Source organism: Halichoerus grypus, chromosome 5 (genome assembly GCF_964656455.1).
Source record: "Halichoerus grypus chromosome 5, mHalGry1.hap1.1, whole genome shotgun sequence".
In the NCBI taxonomy this organism is placed as follows: Eukaryota; Metazoa; Chordata; class Mammalia; order Carnivora; family Phocidae; genus Halichoerus; species Halichoerus grypus.
The window spans coordinates 1,337,927-1,359,203 of record NC_135716.1 but is presented as its reverse complement, the minus strand read 5'-3'; the positions used below and the strand labels follow the sequence as shown (position 1 = coordinate 1,359,203).

The following is a 21,277-nucleotide window of genomic DNA, read 5'->3' as shown; positions in this document are numbered from 1 at the left end:
GGTGACAAGACAGAGCCCTGGGATAGGAGAGAGGAGGCCTGGGTCTGGGCCTCAGGTTCCCCATCAGAGCAGCATGGAACAAGGCTCAGAGGACCCTCAATCCCCACCAGCCCAGCAGCCCAGAGTCCTACCCTGCCTGTCAAGCAGCTGCAGCAGGTGCGGTAGCCTCCCACTCTCCGCTTCCTTCTCTCCTTAGTAAAGAAAACCTCAAGGCCTAGCTGGGGGGCAAATCCCCGGGGTAGAGGAGACAGGTCTGTCTTCTTCTCCTTCCTCCTTCCTGCTGGCTGCAGTGATGTCTGCGGCTCAGCAGCCACTTCGCACCATGAGGCAGCACACTGGGATGGCAGGGCAGCAAGGAGGAAAGGCAGAGATCATGGTGACCAGGAGCCATTATACCAGCCCCCCACTGCCTACCTCGGTACCCCATTCCCTGGGAGGGAAATAAATGGCTGCAGAGTTGAAGTGAGTCATTTCTCTGTCACTGCTTCTTCACACACTGTCACACACACCGGCTCCTGCAGGTACATACACTCTCATGTTACTCCCGCCAGTGCATGAACTCATGGTCACACACGCTCACCCACACAGATAAAAGCAGAGCTCGGGGCTCACCCTGTCTGGGTTAAAATGTTAGTTAAGCCCTTGCCCCAGCTCCACGACCCGCATGAACGCCATGCCCCACCAGCTCCGTGACCCAGACGAACCCCTTCACCTCCCCCGAAACCCCCGCCCCAACTGGGTTTCCTTGTCTGCCACGTGGCAGGGTAGGGGGGCCCTCCTGGGAGGACCAGCCTCAGTGAAGACCGACAAGCGCTACGGGGGAAGAGCACCAGGCCTGAGCCAGAGGTTGGGAGAGGCCGGATGAGGGCCAAGATCCAGCTGGACCCCCAGGCCAAGGCCAGTCTGACGTACCAGGGACGGTCAGGACATTCTAGGCCAGTCCCAAGAAGGAACTGCCGGAAGTCAGGAGGTGGTCCCGCAGGGCTGCTCCCTCTCATCCAGCCCGGGAAGCACCTCTGCAGCCACCCGCACAGCGGGCCAGGGAGTGTGTCCAGCTGGATCCCTGCCTCCATGTCTCATGACTGTGGTGACCACACAGTGGCTCACAACAGCTCAAACGTATCACCGTACGGTTCTGAAGCTCAGAAGTCTGAAATGAAGGGCTTTGTTCCTTCCGGAGCCTGTGATGGTGCGTTTTCTGTGTCAGCCTGACTGAGTCGAGAGAGGCCCAAATGATTTCTGGCTATGTCTGGGAGGGGGTTTCCAAAGACATTAGCATTCGGGTACAAAGATGGCCCCTGCCAATGTGGGGGGGCTGCACCCCATCCACTGAGGGCCCAAACGGAACAACAAGGCGGAAAGGGCAAATTCACCCCCTGGAGCTGGACCTCCATCCTCTCCTGCCCTGAGACGCTGGAGCTCCTCGTTCCGAGGCCTTCAGACTCCAGTGAATCCCACCCCCAGCCTTCCTGGGGCTCCAGCTTGCAGACGGCAGGTACAGGACCCCTCGGCCTCCACAGCCACGTGAGCCAATCCCTGTGCTTGCACTCACAGATCCCACTGTACATCCGCCTGGCTCCGCGTTTCTGGAACTCTGGCCCCTCACCACCATCTGCCTCGAATCTCCCTCCACCTCCCTCTTATCAAGGCCTTTGTGGTGACATGGGGCCACCACCCAAGCGAGGACAATCTCTCGTCCCAAGACCTTCAACCCCATCACGTCACCCCTTCGCCGCATGAGGCCACGCATCTCCAGGCTCCAGGGATCAGGCCTTGGATGTTAGCCAGTCATTACTGAGCGTCACCCACTGCCCAATGTCAGAGCCCCCAGCCGTTGCACGTCTGGCCGTGTGCCGGGCCTTGGACCCAAGGACGGTGAGCTCGCTGGTCACGGGCCACAGCCCAGAAGTCAGGCGTGGCTCTCAGCCCCCGCGTGGCCTCTAGCAACACTCCTGCCATCCAGACACGATTCAGATGCCCTTGCCTTTGCCACTACTAGATTCAGGCTCCTAGAGAGCTGGGATTTTTAAGATGGAATCTATGATGGGCGGGTGGGGGAGAGGAGAAAGACAACCCATCCAGTGAACGGACGGGCTCCCCCACACTGCATCCACGGGCATGGCCTCCCTGTGCCTGGAGGCTGCGGTCACCCTCAGCCTGCGGTGGCAGATTGCCTGGGCTGAAGTGCCCCGAGGCAGGCAGTCCCCCAAGTCACACACACCCTTCCCTCTACCCGATGCGCCAATGCCCCACACCACTGTGCCCGGCGCCCTGTGGTCCCCCGGCTGTCGCAGAGCTGGATGTGGTGCCTGATTCCAACTCATGGGACAAATTCTAACCACACCTCCCTCCCCCCGAGCTCTGACCAGCTGGGGACACAGGCACACAGACACATGGGGATCTAAGACCCCCCAAGGAAGATGCAACTGAGGATGCAGGGCCCCAGGCCGGGGGGGTGAGGGTGGGGGTGGTGCAGGCGGATCCCAGGAGCTGCAGGAGAGACAGAGGCAGGGCCAGAGGGTGACAGGCCTCCCCAGAAGCCACTCCCCCTGGAAAGGTCGCTCACCCTCCCTTGGAAGCAGATGTCTGGGGAATGAGGCTCCTCCCTGGTATGGGCCCGACTGGTTGTCTCTTAAACCCCTGAACTCAATGTGCACACAGAGGGGCAGGTCAAAGCCTCGCCCTCCTGAGCCCCCCATCCTTGCCTCTGTGCTCTGCCATCTCCTCCCCCAGGGCTCTGAGACCCGCTGCCAGCCCGGCCGCACCCTGGCAAAGCTCACTCCCTCCCCGTCTCCATCTCCCCCCCACCAGAGGGTGTGCAGCCCACTCCCGTGAAGCAAAGACGATCACGCAGCACCCCAGACTTTGCAGGACCTCAGGCTCGCTGAGTCCTCTATTAAGCCAGGGGGCTCAGGAGCCTGGTGAAAGAGCCACGTGCCCCTCCTCAAATCTCGGTCCTCCAAAGCTTCTGTCTTTTGGCTGGAGGGCCCTGCTCTGGGCAGCAATAAATCAACCCCTACCTAGAGTGGGCTGCATGCCCATCTCCACATTCCAGCTGAGAAGCAAGATGAAGGAAGAAGCAAACACCTGCTGGCGTCACCCCTCCCATGCCCGCCCTCCCCACGGCATCACCCCGCCTGTGCCCGTGCCCGCCCTCCCCAAACCCATGCCCGCCCTCCCCATGGGGTTACCGCACCCATGCCTGCCCTCCCCATGGCATCACCCCGCCTGTGCCTGCCCTCCCGATAGCGTCACCCCACCCATGCCCGTGCCTGCCCTCCCCATGCCCGTGCCCGCCCTCTCCATGGTGTCACCGCACCCATGCCCGTGCCCGCCCTCCCCATGGTGTCACCCCACCCGCCTGTGCCCGCCCTCTCCACAGCGTCACTCTGCCTGTGCTTGCCCTCCCCAATTCCCCATGGCATCACCCCACCCATGCCCATGCCCGGCCTCCCCAAGCCCATGCCCGCCCTCCCCATGGTGTCACCCTACCCGTGCCCACATTCCCCATGGTGTCACCCTGCCCCATGCCTGCCCTCTCCACGGCGTCACCCTGCCCCATGCCCGCCCTCCCCCCGGTGTCACCCTGCCGGAGCCCACACTCCCCAAGGCTCCAATGCGGGGTGCCCTCCCCCATCTGCACTCCCCTCCTGGATGTCCGGACTCCAGCAAGGGCCTCCTCAAGGCCAAACTCTGTGTTCTCCCAAGAAGAGACCTTTGCTCACTTTGTCTGGATCAGTCTGCAGTGTATTCAGAGGCAAGGAACAGAAAATCCATCTAACTGTACCTAGAAAAAAGACTTGGCTTTGGGCGCATCCCCACGGCCTGGGGAACATGGGCGCAGCAGCCAAAGCAGGACGGGGCCCCCTGGCCCGTGGCCTTTATGAGCGCATGTGGTAGCCACATCCTGCTGGCCTCCTCGGTCCTTGTCCATCTGTCCATCAGGGTGCTCACTGACTGGTCAGGGCCGCTTGCGTGGCCTGTGTCCCCACGCAGTCTGCAGCAGCAGCAGCCAGGAGCGCGCGCTCTGCACACAGACTTCTGTAAATGGAGACCGGCCTCTCCCTGCCCACTTCAAACCCTGAGCAAACCCCGCACCACCCCGATTCCCCAGGGCGTCCCCTGTCCCGCAGAGTTGGTGCTTTCTATGGTGATTCGGCTTGAGCCAGCCTCAGGCAGATACCCCGGGCGCGCACCACGGAGGGCCCCTCCCGACGTGAGGGTCTGGGGGCCACACAGGGGTCTGTCCCACCGCAGCCTGCTGGCAGGTGCGCAGCCCAGGCCCACCCAAATGAGAAAATTAATCAAAGGGAACCTCACTAAAGCACAAGTCAGGAGCTTGGGCAGCGGGAGCTCTCACCCACTCCTACTCTCATCACGTACAGATCCGACGGGAAGTGAGGCACCTCCCCCGCCCTACTGCTTTCCCTGCTCCCGCACTCCCTGCCGCGCTGGAAGAGGGGAGCTTTCCTCCGGCCCTGGCAACAGCCCAGCCAATGAGACGCCAGTACACTTCCAGCTCCCCGTTTAGCTCAATGGGCTTTCAGTTGACAACAGCCCCTCCCAGCTCCCCCTCTCCTCTGGGAGAGCGCTTTGCTGTCCTTCGCCCCGCAAACCTGCGGTGCTCTGCTTGCCCCAGCTTGCAATTCTCCGCCGTTCCTCAATAAACCCATTCTTGCTGGTAAAATGACTAGAAGTTTTATTTTCAAGGTTAACACGTGCAGAGGCCCCACTTCTGCGCTGGAATCAGGATCATGGCGCCCATCCCCCAGCCCCCACCCCCGCCCTCGGGAGGTTGTGGCATTTGGGGGTGCTGCAGCCTGACACAGCTGTCCATCATCAAAGCAGCAAAAATGTTCAGCCTCCGCAGGAATCTAGAAGTGGGCATACAAGTCAGCGAGGCGTTTGGGAGGGGCTGTTAGCAGCACGGGGGCGGGGGGGCCAAGCCAGCACACCCTTTGACCCCGTGGTTCCCCCGAAGTCTGTCCTACAGACACCAGAGCCGCTCCTCTGGACAGGCCTCCTGGGCAGTGCGTTGGCTCTGCTGGTGCCACCTCTGAGTGGCAGTAGGCACTTGGGAGAGGTCCCCTCTTCTAGACTGAAAGCAGGGGGCATGAGGCTTCCAAGAGCCGGGCTTCCCCATGGACAGGGAAGGACACGTCTGTCCCAGAGGCCAGTAGCTTAGGACAGGGAGAGGCTGCAGTTGGTAGACCAGCCTCCGGGCCTCGGTCAGACCTCAGCGGTCCTCACCCCAGGGCACTGCAGGTACCCGAACCCCCAGAGGGTACTCCTCAAGAGCCTAATGCTGGAAACTTCTGGAGCTGGTGGCCCTGCCACTTGGATGCTGTCGAGAGTCTCCCTGGCCTTTGTCAGTGTGCTTGGGAGCTGCTAAGAGGACAAGGAGCCCATGCAGCCCCAGGGCTGGCCCCTGGCCAGGCCTCAAGCCTGAATGGGCCGCTTCCCAGCTGTGTGATCTCGGCAAGCCACATGGCCTCTCTGTGCGCAGTGCCCTGGCCCACAAAGCCAGAGAAAAGCAGAACCCATCTCCTAGGCTCCGTGTGGAGGCCGACGGGTACTGGCCGCCACGTGCTGGTGCTCTAGTGACAGGGGTGATGGTGGCGTTCCCACCTCGGACTCTCGGAGCTGTTCCTGGGGGGGTGGGGTCCAGGCTCGCTCAAGCTCTATCCCCCTCCCAGCACTGAATCTGCCCACTAACCCCGCTCCCTTCTGCTCCCCCACAGCCGGCCCCTGACATGGAGAGTACAAACAGGCTGAGGGACTCCTACCCAAGCTGTCTCACCACCCCCACCTCGAAACCAGCCCCTGGGGCCACCTCAGGGCCCTGTGCACCCCCACCCAGTCCTGGCACTGGGAGCAAGCTCAGGAAGAATGCTCTGTTCCCTCTTCTGGGCCCACAGGACCTGCCTGCTGGAACAAGGGGCCTGGGGGGGAGGGCGCACACAAACACTCCCTGGGCATCCCGTCCCTGCAGCCTCCATCCTTCCCACGGTGCTGGGGCTTTTCCCGTCTCCTGCCCACCCATGGCCCCCCTGGGTCAGCTGCCATTGTCCACTCTCCCCTTCCAAGACAGTCCTGGGGTGGTCTCAGGACTTCCTTTCTCCCAAAACAGGAAGCAGGTGGCCATGGTGTACTTCCTGTCCTTGTTCTCTCTGCGAGAACCAAGGATGAAGCACTGACCCAAAAGCAGGATGTTCTTGAGGATGGAGCTTGCTGAACACTGGCCCTCTAGTGACTGCTGGGTTTGCAGAAGCTGATGGACCCAGGACCCACCTGGAACCTTCCAGAAGGAGAGGAGTCATGGGCTCCCACCGGAGAGCTGGTGAGGGGTCCCATGTGGTTCAGTGTCGCCTGACACTCAGGCCTTTCAGCCTCAGAGGACGCTCCTGGCACAGAGGCGTGTCCTGCCTGAGGATGCACCAGGGGGGCGGCTGGGCTCTATGGTGGGGCTGCTGGGGTGGGGGGTGCCTGGCTGCAGGGTCTCAGAGAATGGGGGGCAGGGGGCGGGAATGGAGAAACACAGGAAAGCCTCCACACGGCTCCCCCTCCCCCCATGTCCTCATTCCTCCCAGAAAGAGCCTGAGCTGAGCAGTGAGTTGGAGGTGCCTGTCCCAGGACTCAGTTCTCTTCCGGCTGCAGAGGACACCACCTGGGGGGCCCAGTCCCAGAAGCCCTGACCTGGGAGCATTCATTGATGAGCAAGCCTTGAAGGTGACAGCTGCAGGAAAGCCTTCTGTCCACGCGGTCACACAACCCTACAGTCACCAAGTGAAGCCTCGCAGGCACCGCACAGCCTCTGGGCCCAGGCCGGCCTGACAGTGAACTTACGCTGCAGGGAAGCAGGGGGATGACCTGGGGGTCAGGCTTCCCCGGCCTGTTGACACCCATGCAACCCCTGATAATTCACCTCCCAGAAGCCTGGCGGTGGGGCACCTGCGTGGTGCAGCCGGTGGGCGTCCGATTCTTGATCTCAGCTCGGGTCGTGAGTTCAGGCCCCGGGTTGGGCTCCGTGCTGGGTGTGGAGTCTAGTTAAAACTAAATATATATATATTAAGCCTGTCAGCAGATGAGCCTGGGGAAGGAGCCTACTTACCGCCCACCTTGTCACAAACTGTAGGCTCAAGGGGCCAGAGGTTAGCTCTTCCAGGTAAATGGGTGTGACCCATAATTGAGGAACATGCCCACAGGTAAGGAATCAATGTTTCTTGGAAGAATACGAAACCTGATGGCCTGACTCTTGGGTCTCCTCCTTGCTCCGCGTCCGAAGCTTCACTGAGCCCCTGTGTGAGTCCCCACGCCTGTGCTCTGGAGCAGCGGTTCTGGACCCCAGATGCCCAGAAGAATCATCTAGGGGCACTTTTAAATTATACCAATGTTAGGTGTCCACTCCCCCCCTGCCACGAGGTGGGGTCCAGGCAGCAGTCTCTTAAGCTCTGCGGTGTTTCAGATGAACAGCTTGGGCTGAGCGCCACTGCACCAGAGGGGGCCTGCCGTCTGCTGCCCCGGAAACCTGACTGACCATTAGGATCACAGGGGAGCCTCTACAATTATGCCTCACTAGGCTCAGCCCCACGTATTGCTTCACCAGCTCTTGGGTGGCACCTGAAAAAGAATTTTTTTAAGGATTCTAAGGTGATTCTAATTGACCATTTTATGGTGGTCAAACAGCATCACACGCTACAGAGATATTGTTCATGAAAAGAAGAGTCAGTCACTGTGGCAAACTTCATTGTTGTCTTAAGAACTTGCCAGCGCTGCGCCCTCCTGCCCCCCTAGCTTCAGCAGCCACCACCCGGATGAGTCCGTAGCCACCAACATCAGGCAGAAAGACGGACTCACTGAAAGCTCAGGTGACTGTTAGCGTTTTTAGCAAGAGAGCATTTTTTTGTAATAAAGGCATGTACATCATATTTTAGACACAATGCTGCTGCAGCCTTAACGACTAGAGCGTGGTGTAAGCATAACTCTGATTGCCACTGGGAAACCAAACGTTCATTTGACTCACCTCATTGCATCGGTCTGGAGCCCCGCTTCCCTCGCCCTCCGAGGCGTGCCTGCCTGGTAAACATACTAATAAGGAGATGACATAGTATGTCAGAGACTGGAATGTGCTATGAAAAAAATTGCAGGGCAGGGCTGGGGAGTCCAGAGGTGGGGGAATAGACCAACTGTGGTGTTACAGAGACTGCTGCCCTCCCCAAATGCAGGCGGCACCTGTGACTTGTTTCAAAACCACAATATGGCAGAGGTGACAGGATGTCAATCCTGCAGTTAGGTCACGTTGTATGTTGGTGACAGGAGGTCACTCCCATGGTTAGGCTGCCTTCTATGAGACTCCATCTGAGCAGACCGGGGAGAGAGGCTCTCTTGCTGGCCCTGAAGAAGCAAGCAGCCATGTTGGGAACTGCCCATGGAGGGCGCCTCGTGGCAGGGAATGGGGGGGCCACTAGGACCCAAGGCCAGCCTCTAGCCAATAGCCAATAAGAAGCAGGCCTCAGTAGCAGAGCCCCCAGGAAATGCATCCTGCCAACAAGCAGGGGAGTGTGGAGGCAGATTCTTCCACATTTGAGCCTCCAGCTGAGAACGCAGCCGGCTGACACCTGACTGCAGCCTGGCACGACCAGGCAGAGGACAGCTGAGCCATGCCTGGACGCCGGGATGCCTGTCCCACAGGAACTCAGGTAACAAACAGGTGTTGTTTTAAGCAGCTAAGTTTGTGGGGAGCAGGAACTGAATACACATAGGAAGGCAGGTGGGCTCCACCGAGTTGCTGAGCTCTCAGTGGGCAGGAAGTGGGAGTGCGCCAGGCAGCCAGCCAGGGATGAGCGTCCCAGGCGAGGGGGCACCAGTGCAACCGGACACAGGCCAAGTGCACGGGCTGTGTGTGAGGAGCAGTCCGGGGGCTGGAGAGGAGTGAGGGAGGGGGCAGGGGCGAGGGAGGGGGGCGCAGGGACGAGGGAGGGGGACAAAGGCAGGAGGGAGGGGGGATGGGGAGAAGGAGGGCGCACAGAAGGAGGGGAGAAGGAAGGAGGACAGGGCGAGGGAGGGGGCGCAGGGGCGAGGAAGAGGCGCAGGGGTGAGGGCGCAGTAGCGAGGGAAAGGAGGACGGGGCGAGGGAGGGGCGCAGGGGTGAGGGCGCAGGCGCGAGGGAGGGGAGGACGGGGCGAGGGAGGGGGCGCAGGGGCGAGGGAGGGGCGCAGGGGTGAGGGCGCAGGCGCGAGGGAGGGGAGGACGGGGCGGGGGAGGGGCGGGCGGGGCGAGGGTGCGGGCGCAGAGCTGAGGGGCGGGGCCTGAGGGGCGGGCCTTCCGGCGGGGGCGGGGTTGCCCGAGGAGGCCCTTGCAGAAATGGAAACGAAAGCCGAGCCGGGCGGAGCCGTCCGCCGGCGTACCACTGAGAGGCCCGGGGCCCCTCCTCCTAGAGCGGCGCCGGAAGGGGCGGGCCTCCCGGCGGGTACCGCGGCCCGGCGGCTCGGCTGGGGGGCTGCGGAGCCCTGGCGCGGGGAGACGGGGCTGCGGCGGGAGGGTCCGTCCGTTCCGGGCCCCCGACCTCCAGACAGGGAGTCGCCGGTGCCCTCCGGCGTCGCTTGGGCCCGCCCCCCAGCCCAGGGCAGCGGCCTCCCCTCCTTCGCCTCCCGGGCGCTGCGGGCAGGAGGGCGAGGAGCAGCTCGGAGAGGATCGAGGTGAAGGCGGCGCCCCGGGGCCCTGCACGCTTGGCCGACGAGGCCCTGTCGTTGGCGGGGGTGCATCGTGCTGCCCGTCGGGGCCCCTTTCCTCGGCCTCGACACAGCTCGTGTTTGCTGGCAGGCGGGGGGCCCGGCGGACTGTTGGGGTGCATGTGTGCCTTTGGATCCAAACCCGCTAGTAATGCGGGCTCCCCCTGAGACCCAGGCTTCTGAAGGCGGGGGGGCGGGCCAGCCCGAGTGGGGTTTCCAGGGACCCCGGCTGCGGGGCCACGCAGAGCTTGGAGTTCAGGAGGCCTGGCCCAGAGAGGAAGGAGCTACTCCGAAGTTGCCGCGGGCACAGCACCAGCCCTTGGGGCAGGTGGCTTGAGCGCCTGTGTGCTGCGGCAGGCACTCGCGTCTACGGGCCTGTGGAGTGGGGACCGGGACCTCGGGTCCACTCCGTTTTTGACTGTTTTGTAACTTGGTGCGCTCTCTGCCGTCAAGCACCTGCCAGCTTGAATTGGGCAGAGGAGACGAAGATCCGGAATGATTCCTGAGCACCAGTTCGTGCTGGCTCTGGCCCCGTAGCCAGGGATGCAGGGATGAAAGAGCCGTGGTCCTTGCCCTCAGTGCCGGTCCCGGCAGGAAGCTGGAGCGCAGAGGAACCCCACGCACGCCCTCCAGTCGGGGGGAGGGGTACAAGGTGGGGGGCGCCTTCATACAAGTTCTTGGTTTTCCTCAGTTTACTACCGAAACTAACTCCAGTGTACTTGCCTGGTGCGGTGATCCTCTGCCCTCCCCAGCAGAGCCCCCCACCCCCCCATTTCTGCATGCTCCTCGGCCCAGATGAGCTTCCTTTACCCTCAGTTCAGGCTCCCACCTGATGCTGAGAGCAGCCTCCTCCCAGAACCTGCCTCAAGTAGAGCCTTCCGGGCGACATAGGCGTGAATCCAGACCAAGTGTACCTAACCATTTTTATTTAGAAGAAGCCAGACTCAAACTCCTTGTCAGGATGGGAAATCTTGACAGTCATTTTATTATTGCCTCTGCATGGGGGAGAAGAGGAAAGCCGAAGTGTACCCTTTTGACTTTAAGAGAGTTCAAAGTATTTATACCTTAAAACCACTTGGGGGTGCCTGGCTGGCTCAGTCCGTAGAGCCTGCGACTCTTGATCTTGGGGTCTTGAGTTCAAGCCCCAAGTTGGGCATAGAGCTTACTTAAAAAAAAAGAAAGCTACGGTGTTGTCATGTACAAAAGTCAAAGACACACAGATTAAAATGTTGATGGTAAATAAATGGGATGGAAAAGAAAATTCAAAGAAAAATACATCACTGGGAATATTACCACCTAGGGCATCACATTTTGGGGTGGGACAGCCTGTCAGTGTTATGGGCCTCCTGGTAGATCAGGGTAGTCGTCACAGGCCACGAGATACCTTTGCTAAGAACGCTGTTTGCAGGGAATGTTGGAGGATCAGAACAGGACCTGCCTTGGGAGTTTTCTCTTTAAAAAAAGGAGGCTTCTCAGTGTCGTGGAGATGTCCCTCACTAGCAGAGTCTGAAGTTGCTCCAGGCTTGATGCTGGAATTCCATTAGCAGTGAGAGAAGACGAGGGCAAGGAAGCTCAGGAATCATACAGAAACGAAATAGAAGAGGGATCTCAACAAAGAGCTAGGAGCTGTGTGGGTGATGCTCCTACAGACACTGGGGACTGTTGGGTCCTGTCTGAATTTGTGGCTGAATTGGGTGCTGTTCAGTGGAGTTAGGGACAGGGAACATCAGGTGTTTCAGAGGGTGTACACAAGATCTAGTTGATGGAGGACTTGGCTCTGGTTAAGGGCCCCAGGGAAGACTAGAGCCCGGTTAGGGAACAGGGAGGCCTCCCTGAGAAGGGCCCGTTCGGAGCTCTGAAGTGAGCGGCCAGCCCCATGAACACCTGCTCTTGGCCAATTCCTGGAATCAGCCAGGCACTGAGGCAGGAAGGACTGGGTATGTTTGAGGAGCCTAAAGGAAGCTGGAGGGGAGTGAGGAGTGGGCCAGGTCAGGCATGTATAGGGCTCATAAGTATGAGGGGAGCCACTGGGGGTCGGGGCAGGTACTGATAGGGGTTTGCTGGCTGCCATAGGGAGGTGGACCATGGGAGGAGGGCTGGGGCGCCCCAAGTTTGATCCATCTCAGATCCAGGCTCTAGGTGACAGGAGCATAACTCCCAAAGGGGCACATGTGGGTCCTGCTGCTCCAAAAGCACATCCTCTGGTCCCAAATACAGGAAGTGGAGAAGGAGGGAGAAAATGGTGGGGGGAAAGCCCCAATGTGGGGGCCACACGGAGTTTTTGGTCCATGGTGTGTATCAGACCCCACTGGACGTAGGCCTGGAGACCCCATCCCCGGGGAGAGGGTTAGAGCGAGTGTTCTGTTTGGTCATGTCCAAACAGAACAGGCTGTTTGTTGAGCCTCATTGAGAGGCTCATGAGGTGTCCAAGGGGAGCACACGAGCAGGGAAGGGGCCACGTTCCCGCCCCCCCCATCCGTCCCTTAGCCGCTGCACCACAGCTCTGTTCCTCCCGCATACCTGTGTGATCTAACCTTCATGGTCTGGCTTCTCCGGCAGCACGAGGATTGGTGGTGTCCTCTCTGGTGCAGACTTCCTGCTCCGGAGGTCTCGTTACAAGCTCAGAAAAATGAAGAGCTGTGACTAAAGGGAGAGCTTTCGGAAGAATAGGAGAGTCTGGCCCCTGGCCTTTCTCCTTAGCCCTTCCTGGATTCCAGTGGCCCTTCCTCTCTCCTGGGAACAAAGAAAGATGGAAAAGCCCACGGGCAAAAAGAAGGCACAGACCCCAAAGGAAGAAGGAGATTTGCTAAAGGACACTCCCAAAGGAGAGAAAGCGTCTGGGGAGAAAAAGGCAAACAAGAGGTCCACTTTGGCGAAAAAGTACAGCAAGGAAGCCAGCCTGAGTCCTGAAGAAGAACACGTATTTGATGCCTTTGACGCTTCGTTTAAAGATGACTTTGAGGGGGTTCCCGTGTTCATCCCTTTTCAGAGAAAGAAGCCCTATGAGTGCAGCGAATGTGGACGCGTCTTCAAGCACAAGACAGACCACCTTCGCCACCAGAGGGTTCACACGGGAGAGAAACCCTTCAAGTGTGAGGAGTGTGGGAAGATGTTCAGGCACAGCTCCGATGTCACCAAACACCAGAGAATCCACACTGGAGAGAAGCCCTTTAAATGCAGCGAGTGCGGGAAGGCCTTTAACTGCGGCTCCAATCTCCTAAAACATCAGAAGACGCACACTGGAGAGAAGCCGTATGAGTGCAAGGAATGTGGGAAAACCTTTGCCTACAGCTCATGTCTCATTCGCCATCGGAAGCGCCACCCACGGAAGAAGCACTGAGCGCGGGGAAGCTATCTGCCGAGACGCGGTGTTTGTGCTGATGGGAGCTGTCCCTCCTTCAGCATCTGATCGTTGCTGGGGGTCCGTGAGCTCAGCGCACCTGTGCCCGGGCATCCCCCTCATCATCAGGAAAATCAACCCAGTGGGGTAAGCAAGTGCTTGAGCATGGTAAAGACCTTTCTGGTCCAGAGCATCTCTGGATCAAGACACCATGATAACGTGGGAGGGGCTCGCGGCATGGGAGACTCTGGGGATATCAACAGCTGTCCGTGGGGCTCGCGAGGCAGCGACTGCTTGTGAGCGGCCCAGCACCTCCCTCTGCGGCCTCTGCCTCTGGTGTCCACTGTGGTTTCAGCCCTTTCACCTGCTCCTTTGAAGACTTGAGTCTGCAGACTCGACCTGCCGGGTCATCCCTGCGCAGCCTGGCAGGAGGCCCACGGCCCTGAGCTAGGTAGCAGTACTCTGCGGTCGTGCCCACAGCGCTGCACCAGACACCTGCTGTCCCCACTCGGCTGGCCATGGTGACAGTGGTTTGTGCTCCGGCTTCCCTCCTCGGGCTGCGGTGCCACCACCATCCCTCACCCCATCCCCAGGAACTGCACCCTTTGTGCATCCCCCTGGCCTAGCCCCCATCCCAGGTGAGCGGCCTGACTCACCCAGGTGGATCGCTCGGGACCTACATACTACCACCATGGGAGATTCCCGCCCTGGACACGTGGTGGAGGCCCCAAGGATGTGAGCGCAGCTTCGAGCCAGCCTGCATCTGCCACGGGGGTCTTCAGACATGAGGCAGTGCACCCTGCCCCCCGGGGATCGGCTCTCCAGGTTAGTTTCACTTCCTCATGCCTGGCCCCCAAAATCCATCTTATCCCCCGGGCAAGGCCACATGCTATGCCCAGCCCTGGTTCCCCCGGGAGTGGTCTGGATGGGGCCCCGGGCTCTCAGAGTGGTGTGGTGTGTCCCAGAACTTCCCACAGTGTGAGGGGGGGCCGGCGACCGTCAACCAGGAGGTAATGGGGCTTTGTACTAGGAAAATGTTGATGCCTACACTTTCAGCTGTTTGGACCCCCAAGATAGCCTTACTCTTTGGGGATTCCGTCCTGCAAGAAGGTCCTGAATCGGGGGGAGACCCGTTTCTCCATCGGGGGTCACAGACGCCAGAGGGCAGATGCTCCCGGTGGAAATGCTTCTCCAGGTTGGCAAGTGTTTGCTCCTGTTCTTTCTAAAAGCTGTGATGTTATGACACCTGAGCTGGACACCCCGCCCCCCTCCCCAGCGCAGCGGGCCCTCCCACCTGACGCAGCTCGCCCTAGGTGTGGCAGGAGATCCGGGGGGACGCACAGTGGATGGTAAAGGACGTTACTGGGACATTCGGCAAACCTCGTGTCCACACTGTCCACTGGGTGGCAGCCCGCATCAGTTTCCAAGTTCCTGCTTGGCTTGCGGCCCCGGCCATCCCAGACCTCGTCCTTGTGAAAGATGCTCCCTAAGGTTTTCAGGGACACAGGGTCATGATGTCTGCACTTTACCGTCAGATGTTCAGCAGAGAAACAGAGTAACAAGACATGTGTCCGCACTGAGTGATGAAGCAAATTGAACCCGGAGCCAGGTTGGCAGACATTTTCTGTAAAGGGCCAGATAGTAGCTGTTCTTGGCCCTGTGGCCCTAAGGCCTGTCCCCGCTCAGCTCCGCTGTGACATGCGACAGCAGTGAACACAGTGAATGAGCGTGGCCGGGTGCCAGCAGAGCTGTATTTACAGAGACCAGCGGCGGCCGTGTTGGGCCTGTTGTAGGTGGAGGGCGCGTGAGAGTCAGCCCGACCCATGTGCGCTCGAGTCCTCCAGGACTGGCTGCGGGGGGGGAAGCCGGCGCAGGAAGCCGAAAGACACCCTGGGAGGGCCGCGGAGGGGCTCCGAGCAGCGAGTCCTGGTGCCCACCTTGGGTGCCAGAGCGCGGGCTGTGGACACGGCACGCACGTCCGGGGGTGTCTGCGTCCTCTTCGGCGTGGTTTCGTTTGTCTTTACTGCGGCCTTCTGACACACCAGGACGCGTGTGTTCCCGTGCAGTGTCCGCTGTGTGATCTGTATCGCGTGTTACGGCCCGTTTCCCCGGGCCCACGGCGGCAGGCATGGTCTCCACCGCCGCCTACAGGTGCGGTGAGCAGAGGCTCACCGTGTCCTAACGGGCGTGTGGGCTGTTTCTGGTTTCGGGCGTTATAAATAATGCTGAGATAAATACCTTTTCTGCATTTCGGGCCGACAGGATGGGTCCCCAGACACGGAATGCCAGGTGGAGATCCTCGGGGCTGTGCGGGCTGGGCGCCCCAGCGGCACATGGACGGCAGGCTTGCCCTGGCCGCTCCGGCGGCAGGCAGGTGGGTCTTCATCATTGCCAGTTTGTTTGAAGAGAGGGAAACGCACTCTGACCCCATGGCTTTGGTTTCTAGAGAGGAAATGGGTGGTGAAGAACACAGGCTCTCGGGCCAGGGCTTAGCGACTTGAGCCGGTGCCTTGGCGATGTGGGACTTGGGGCATGTCCCTTAACCTCCTCGTGCTGCCTCAGTTTCCTCAGGCGTGACATGGGGATGCTTAACCTGACGCAGTGAGTCAGCACGTGAAGTCCTAGGTGCAGGGCTGGCTCCCCCCAAGTGTTTTAAGAATGTCAGCTCTGGGGGCACCTGGCCGACTCGGTGGGTGGAGCTTGGAACTCTTGATCTCCGGGCTGTGAGTTCGAGCCCCACGTCGGGTGTGGAGCTTCTTGCCGTGTGTTTGTGTTCTTAGCAAGGCAGACATTTGCTTGTAGGCATGGGAGGTGGCTGTGCACGCCGACAGCCCTCAGTGCCTCTCCCAGGAAGGCTGCATCAGCCCGGAAAAGAGCCACAGAAAAATACTTTTTTAAAAAGTAAGACTTGGAAATTCTTTTTTGAATACAGTTTACCGTCATGAGAAGAATCACAAAATCAAACTCAAATCAGTGAGTGGCCTTTTCTGCCTCCCGTCGCTCAGGCAGCTTTGAGGGGTTTCTGTTGTTCTTCAAATAAAACTCCTGTCCTAGGAAAAAAAAAACCTTCTCAATAACCTGACTCAAATTAAAAAAAAAACATGATGAGAGCTATAAAACACTCAGACCTCACTGACACTGAAAATAGGACTCGTCAGAGCTTCCCTGGGCCACTGAAGCCACACGGGGACGTGTAGCCCTAAGAGCTTTGGTCCCGTCAGCGGACGAGCTAGAAATCAGAAGCTGAGCCTCCGGCTTCGAAAGTTATAAAAACAATAGCGTAACAAACGCAAAGTGGCAGAGAGGAAATAACAAAGAGCAGAGAGGAGCACAGCCAGTGGGAACGGAGGCTGTCTCAGGCAGGAAAGCGGTGGTCGTTGGTTGTTCACAAGGACTGTTCCGGCTGACATCGCCCAGCAGCAGCGTCCAGGAAAAGAGCAGGAGCCACTGAACCATCACGAATGCAAAGGGGATGTGACAGCAGGTACGTCAGAGATCAGAAGAGACAAAACTCGGAGCCAGGGAACGTGAGCACAGATGAGGTACGGAAGCCGGCCCGAGACCCCGTGCCCGCCGCACAGAGTGTGTCCGGAGTCTAGAGTCTTCCCCAAAGAATGCAAGTCCAGATGGTGCACAAGTGAGTTCAAGAACCCATTCCGGTCCTCTACGGACTCAGAGATTGAAAAGAGGAAACACCTCACCTTATTTTATGAGCTGGGACAGCCAGGATGTCCGTGCTCTCGGCTGCAGAGGCTCGAGCACGGGGCGGGCAAACCCCGTCCCGCAGGGCAGGAGCGGAGCGCGGACCGCGGCCAGATGAGGCCTCTGTCAGGAAGGCCAGTTTGGCTCAAAACTGATGTGATTTCTCACATCAACAGATTGGGGGAGGGGCATATTATCATCTGAATAGTTAGCTGTGTGCCAGATTGCACCATCCACTCCTGATAACAGACCTTCATAAATCAGGAATATAACAGAACTGTCTAAACCCCTACAGAACATCTCCCAGCACCCGGAGCAGCACTGCGGCCTAGGGTCCCGTGTAGCTGGTGTCCCCTCCGCCCGCAGAGCACAAGAGGGCCGGCCTCACAGCTCCCCCTGCGCCCGGAGCCAGACCAGGAGGAAGACACACACAGGATTACAGTGGAAAACCCTGAGCGTGTTTCTCAGCAGGTGGTCCCACCGTCTATGCAGAACGCACTGAAACGTAAGGGCTGAGCAAGGTGTCGCGAGAGGGTCAGGGTCAGGATCCCCGGAGGCCCAGGTGCAGAAGGGGAAGCAGGGGCTCATCAGGGAAGGTTTGTAGCGGGCACTCGCGGTGGCCGTCGTGGATGCAGCTCGAGTGTCCCTCACCAGACGAACAGACACAGGACACGTGGCGCTGCCAGACTCGGGCACCGCCGCCAGCCCTGAGGGAGTGAAGACCCAGGCTGCGACCCGCATGAGCCTGAGCCTCCGAAGCCCGGAGCTGAGCGCCAGAAGCCGGCCAGGGACACTGCTGTGTGACCCGTTCTCGGGAGGGGCGGGGGCAGGGGAGTTTAACGAGGGCAGGGTTGCTGCTGGGAATGGTAAGAAGGCTCTGGGGGTAGGGCGTGGGGACGGGTACATAGCGTGGTGAGTATTTAATGCTGCTAATTGTACACAAACAGTTAAAATAATAAACACCATGTATATTTCCCCACAGTGAAAAAAGTCCATTGAATTTGCTGTGCTGTTAACAAAATGCAGTTTTAAAAAGCTATCAATTCACTTTAGCAACAAAAATAGCATTTCCAGGGGCGCCTGGGTGGCTCAGTCGTTAAAGCGTCTGCCTTCGGCTCAGGTCATGATCCCAGGGTCCTGGGATCGAGCCCCGCATCTGGCTCCCTGCTCCGCGGGAAGCCTGCTTCTCCCTCTCCCACTCCCCCTGCTTGTGTTCCCTCTCTTGCTGTGTCTCTCTCTGTCAAATAAATCTTTAAAAAAAAAACAAACAAAAAAACAAAAATAGCATTTCCTAGCAAGTTAAAGATGTGCCATACCATGCTAGCCCAGAAATTTCACTCATTAAAATACTGTAGTGAGCTTTTTTACATGCGCAGTAATATAGTGCATGTGGAATGTCAGAAAAATTGGAAATAACCCAAATGTGCATCAACAGTGAAGTGGGGCGGAGGGAGAGAGGAGCCCGGCCCCCCTCGGGCGGAGGGCAGGCAGGCGGGTGTCTGGGTCCTAAACCGCATGGACCGTGAGCGGGGCTTTGAGCTGCTCATGCATCACATCATATTCACCCAAGATTTACATGCATTTGAAATGTTACATTTTCTAACTTTCTGAACTTTTGGGGGACATGAGCACTTTCCCCCTGGTTCTGTTGCCGTCCAGGTCTGGGGTGCATGGCTCAAACCCCTGCTGCCAGCGCTGGCCAGTCGGCTTCCACGGTGCGGGGGGCGGGGGGAGACACACGTGTCCTCACGTGTGTACTTGGGGGGGTGGGGGGAGACACACATGTCCTCACGTGTGTACTTGGGGGGGTGGGGGGAGACACACATGTCCTCACGTGTGTACTTGGGGGGCGGGGGAGACACACGTGTCCTCACGTGTGTACTTGGGGGGGCGGGGGGAGACACACGTGTCCTCACGTGTGTACTTGGGGGGGCGGGGGGAGACACACGTGTCCTCACGTGTGTACTTGGGGGGCGGGGGAGACACACGTGTCCTCACGTGTGTACTGGGGGGCGGGGGGAGACACACGTGTCCTCACGTGTGTACTTGGGGGGGCGGGGGGAGACACACGTGTCCTCACGTGTGTACTTGGGGGGGCGGGGGGAGACACACGTGTCCTCACGTGTGTACTTGGGGGGCGGGGGGGAGACACACGTGTCCTCACGTGTGTACTTGGGGGGCGGGGGGAGACACACGTGTCCTCACGTGTGTACTTGGGGGCGGGGGGAGACACACGTGTCCTCACGTGTGTACTTGGGGGGGCGGGGGGAGACACACGTGTCCTCACGTGTGTACTTGGGGGGGCGGGGGGAGACACACGTGTCCTCACGTGTGTACTTGGGGGGGCGGGGGGAGACACACGTGTCCTCACGTGTGTACTTGGGGGGGCGGGGGGAGACACACGTGTCCTCACGTGTGTACTTGGGGGGGCGGGGGGAGACACACGTGTCCTCACGTGTGTACTTGGGGGGGCGGGGGGAGACACACGTGTCCTCACGTGTGTACTGGGGGGCGGGGGGAGACACACGTGTCCTCACGTGTGTACTTGTAGCTTCCCAGCAGCCAGCCGGGTAATAATTGCATTTCTTTGTTCAAAAGGTAATTCTTGTCCTTTTCTGGCGTGAGAGCAGATCACCCCAGTCAAGAGGTTCCTGATGAAATGTGCCTAGAAGTGAACCTCCCAACTAACCAAAGTGCCCCAGTCCTGAGCCCCGAGGAGGAGGTGAGGAGGCCCCTGGGTGAGCAGAGAGGAACCATCTGGGGGACGGGTGGGGGCACGGGGCCCAGACAGGAAATCCGAGCTGGGGGGGCAGGGGGGCTGCCGCAGGTGGGCAGCGCCTCCCTTCTCCTTGTCTCTTCCCAGGGCCCCGTGAAGGCAGCAAACTCCCCAAACTCCCGAACTCGAACTCCTGGCGGGGCCTTCCCCAACCTCTCCAAAGGCCACAGAGTTCACGCCTCTCGCCCCGCCCACCCAGGAGGGCAATGCTGACACCACCCAGCCTTCTAGGAAAGCGCTGCAGGCTGAAACCCCACAGGCAACATCCACAACTTTCCCAGCGTCCTGGGGATTTCCCAGAGAAATGCCTTTTCCACATGGGAAACCTTTAGGACGCCCCGTTGAGCATGGTTCTCTTGCTGGAGAGCACTCAGAGCAGCACCTCGGCACCTGGCCCAGCGTGGAGGGCGCTGGGATGGCGGGGGCCACGGAGGACACCTGCAGATGTCCCAGGGACGTGACGTCGATCATCCAGCAGCATCTGTCCCTACGGGGCTCCTGCCGGCCTCGATCTGAGGGAAGGTGGGAGCCAGCACTGTGGGAGAGTGGGCAGTGAGGGCCACACAGCAGGTGGGGCTCGGCTTCCTCCTCTCCCCACAGGTTGGGGGGCTCACCTGTGACTGGGTCCGCTGCATTCCTGGGGAGGCTGTAGGCACCAGGGTGTTACCTGGGCTTGATTTCCAGTGACCTCTTGTGTCCATCCCCAATCTGGACACCAAGCTGTGATATCCCTTTCCCCTGCAAGTGAGCGAGGCCCCAAGACATGCTGCAGAGCATGCAGGTCTGGAGGCAGCCCTGCAGCCTCGGCTCCAGGGAGCAAAGCCCGGGGCTCCCCAGTCCTGGTGCTCGTGGCAGAAGCCTGTGCCACGGGGGATACTGGGACATTTGCTCTGGAGTAGGACCAGCGAGGGCAGGGTTCTCAGCCAGGACGGAGGGGTAAAGGGGGTGTCCCCAAGGCCCAAGGAAGCCGTGTCCCCAAGGCCCAAGGGACCAGAAAGGGAATGGGCTGAGGGCCAGTTCAGGGTGGGAGTGGCTGCGAAGATGATGGGGCAAACTGCGTGTCTTCTACCCAAGGACATAGCTCTGCTCTGAGCGGCAGCCCGTGCCTCCAGGGACCTCTGTGCACTGAGCGTAGAGTTGGTGGTCTCCTGGTGTCCTCCTCACAAACTCCGGCCGCCTGTTCCACGAACCACAGCGTCCTCCCCTTGACCAGAGTCCTGCCAGGACCCAGACGGGGCCATGGGGGCCAGTGGCCGCTGCTGCCCGTGGTTGTCTCGGTCTCTGTAGACAGAGGCTTCCCAGGTCCCTGTGGCATTCCGGTTTTAACACGTGCGTGTGTCCTGATGACTCGAGCACTTGGCTGCTGGGGCTGTCCTCACCCCCGGTGCAGTGCGCGCCCCTGGGCTGTCAGAGCTCCTGCACAGCTGCTGGTCATGGTGCAGGAGCTGGGACTTTCCAAACAGTCCGTCTGATGGACGTCGGCTCTATGATCTCTTCAGTTCCTTCAGTCCTCAGCGAGTGTGTTCTGCGTCTGGGGGACACATTCCGTCTTGTCTTATCCTAGTTCTGTGGTGCACTTTCCACGTGGTGCTGTCTCCCTCCCAGCGGATGTGGCACCGGTTCCGGGTGCTTTCCTGCCGCCTCCCTAGCATTTACCCCGAACGCGTCTTCGTCCTGCTGCTTGTGGATGATATGTTTTCTCCTGTAATAAACATCTGTTCTGACCCA

General features: G+C 59.6%; 1 protein-coding gene and 1 long non-coding RNA gene across 11 annotated transcripts; one reads left to right on the top strand and one right to left on the bottom strand.

Moving 5' to 3' along the window:
• Positions 1-4,789: 4,789 nt before the first annotated feature.
• LOC118544130 (uncharacterized) lies at positions 4,790-8,441 on the bottom strand. The gene is made up of 3 exons (XR_013447638.1): positions 8,024-8,441; positions 6,292-7,620; positions 4,790-4,874 (listed from the first exon to the last, which is right to left on the bottom strand). It is a non-coding gene; the product is annotated as an uncharacterized LOC118544130 (long non-coding RNA).
• Positions 8,442-8,609: 168 nt separating this feature from the next.
• Positions 8,610-21,277, top strand: ZFP41 (ZFP41 zinc finger protein). 10 transcript variants are annotated; one of them, XM_078071915.1, is made up of 5 exons: positions 8,610-8,699; positions 12,291-13,896; positions 15,334-15,445; positions 19,372-19,495; positions 19,637-21,277. In XM_078071915.1, the coding sequence occupies exon 2, from the start codon at positions 12,481-12,483 to the stop codon at positions 13,069-13,071; it is 591 nt and encodes a 196-aa protein (XP_077928041.1). In that variant the 5' UTR covers positions 8,610-8,699; positions 12,291-12,480; the 3' UTR covers positions 13,072-13,896; positions 15,334-15,445; positions 19,372-19,495; positions 19,637-21,277. The 10 variants fall into 10 exon arrangements, with proteins under 10 accessions (XP_077928041.1, XP_077928039.1, XP_077928040.1 ...); XM_078071913.1 differs by lacking the exon at positions 8,610-8,699 and adding an exon at positions 9,457-9,698; XM_078071914.1 differs by lacking the exon at positions 8,610-8,699 and adding an exon at positions 9,705-10,383.

Excerpts from the sequence above, each read along its gene's own strand:
- ZFP41 (XM_078071915.1), top strand. The coding sequence starts at position 12,481 with ATGGAAAAGCCCACGGGCAAAAAGAAGGCACAGACCCCAAAGGAAGAA.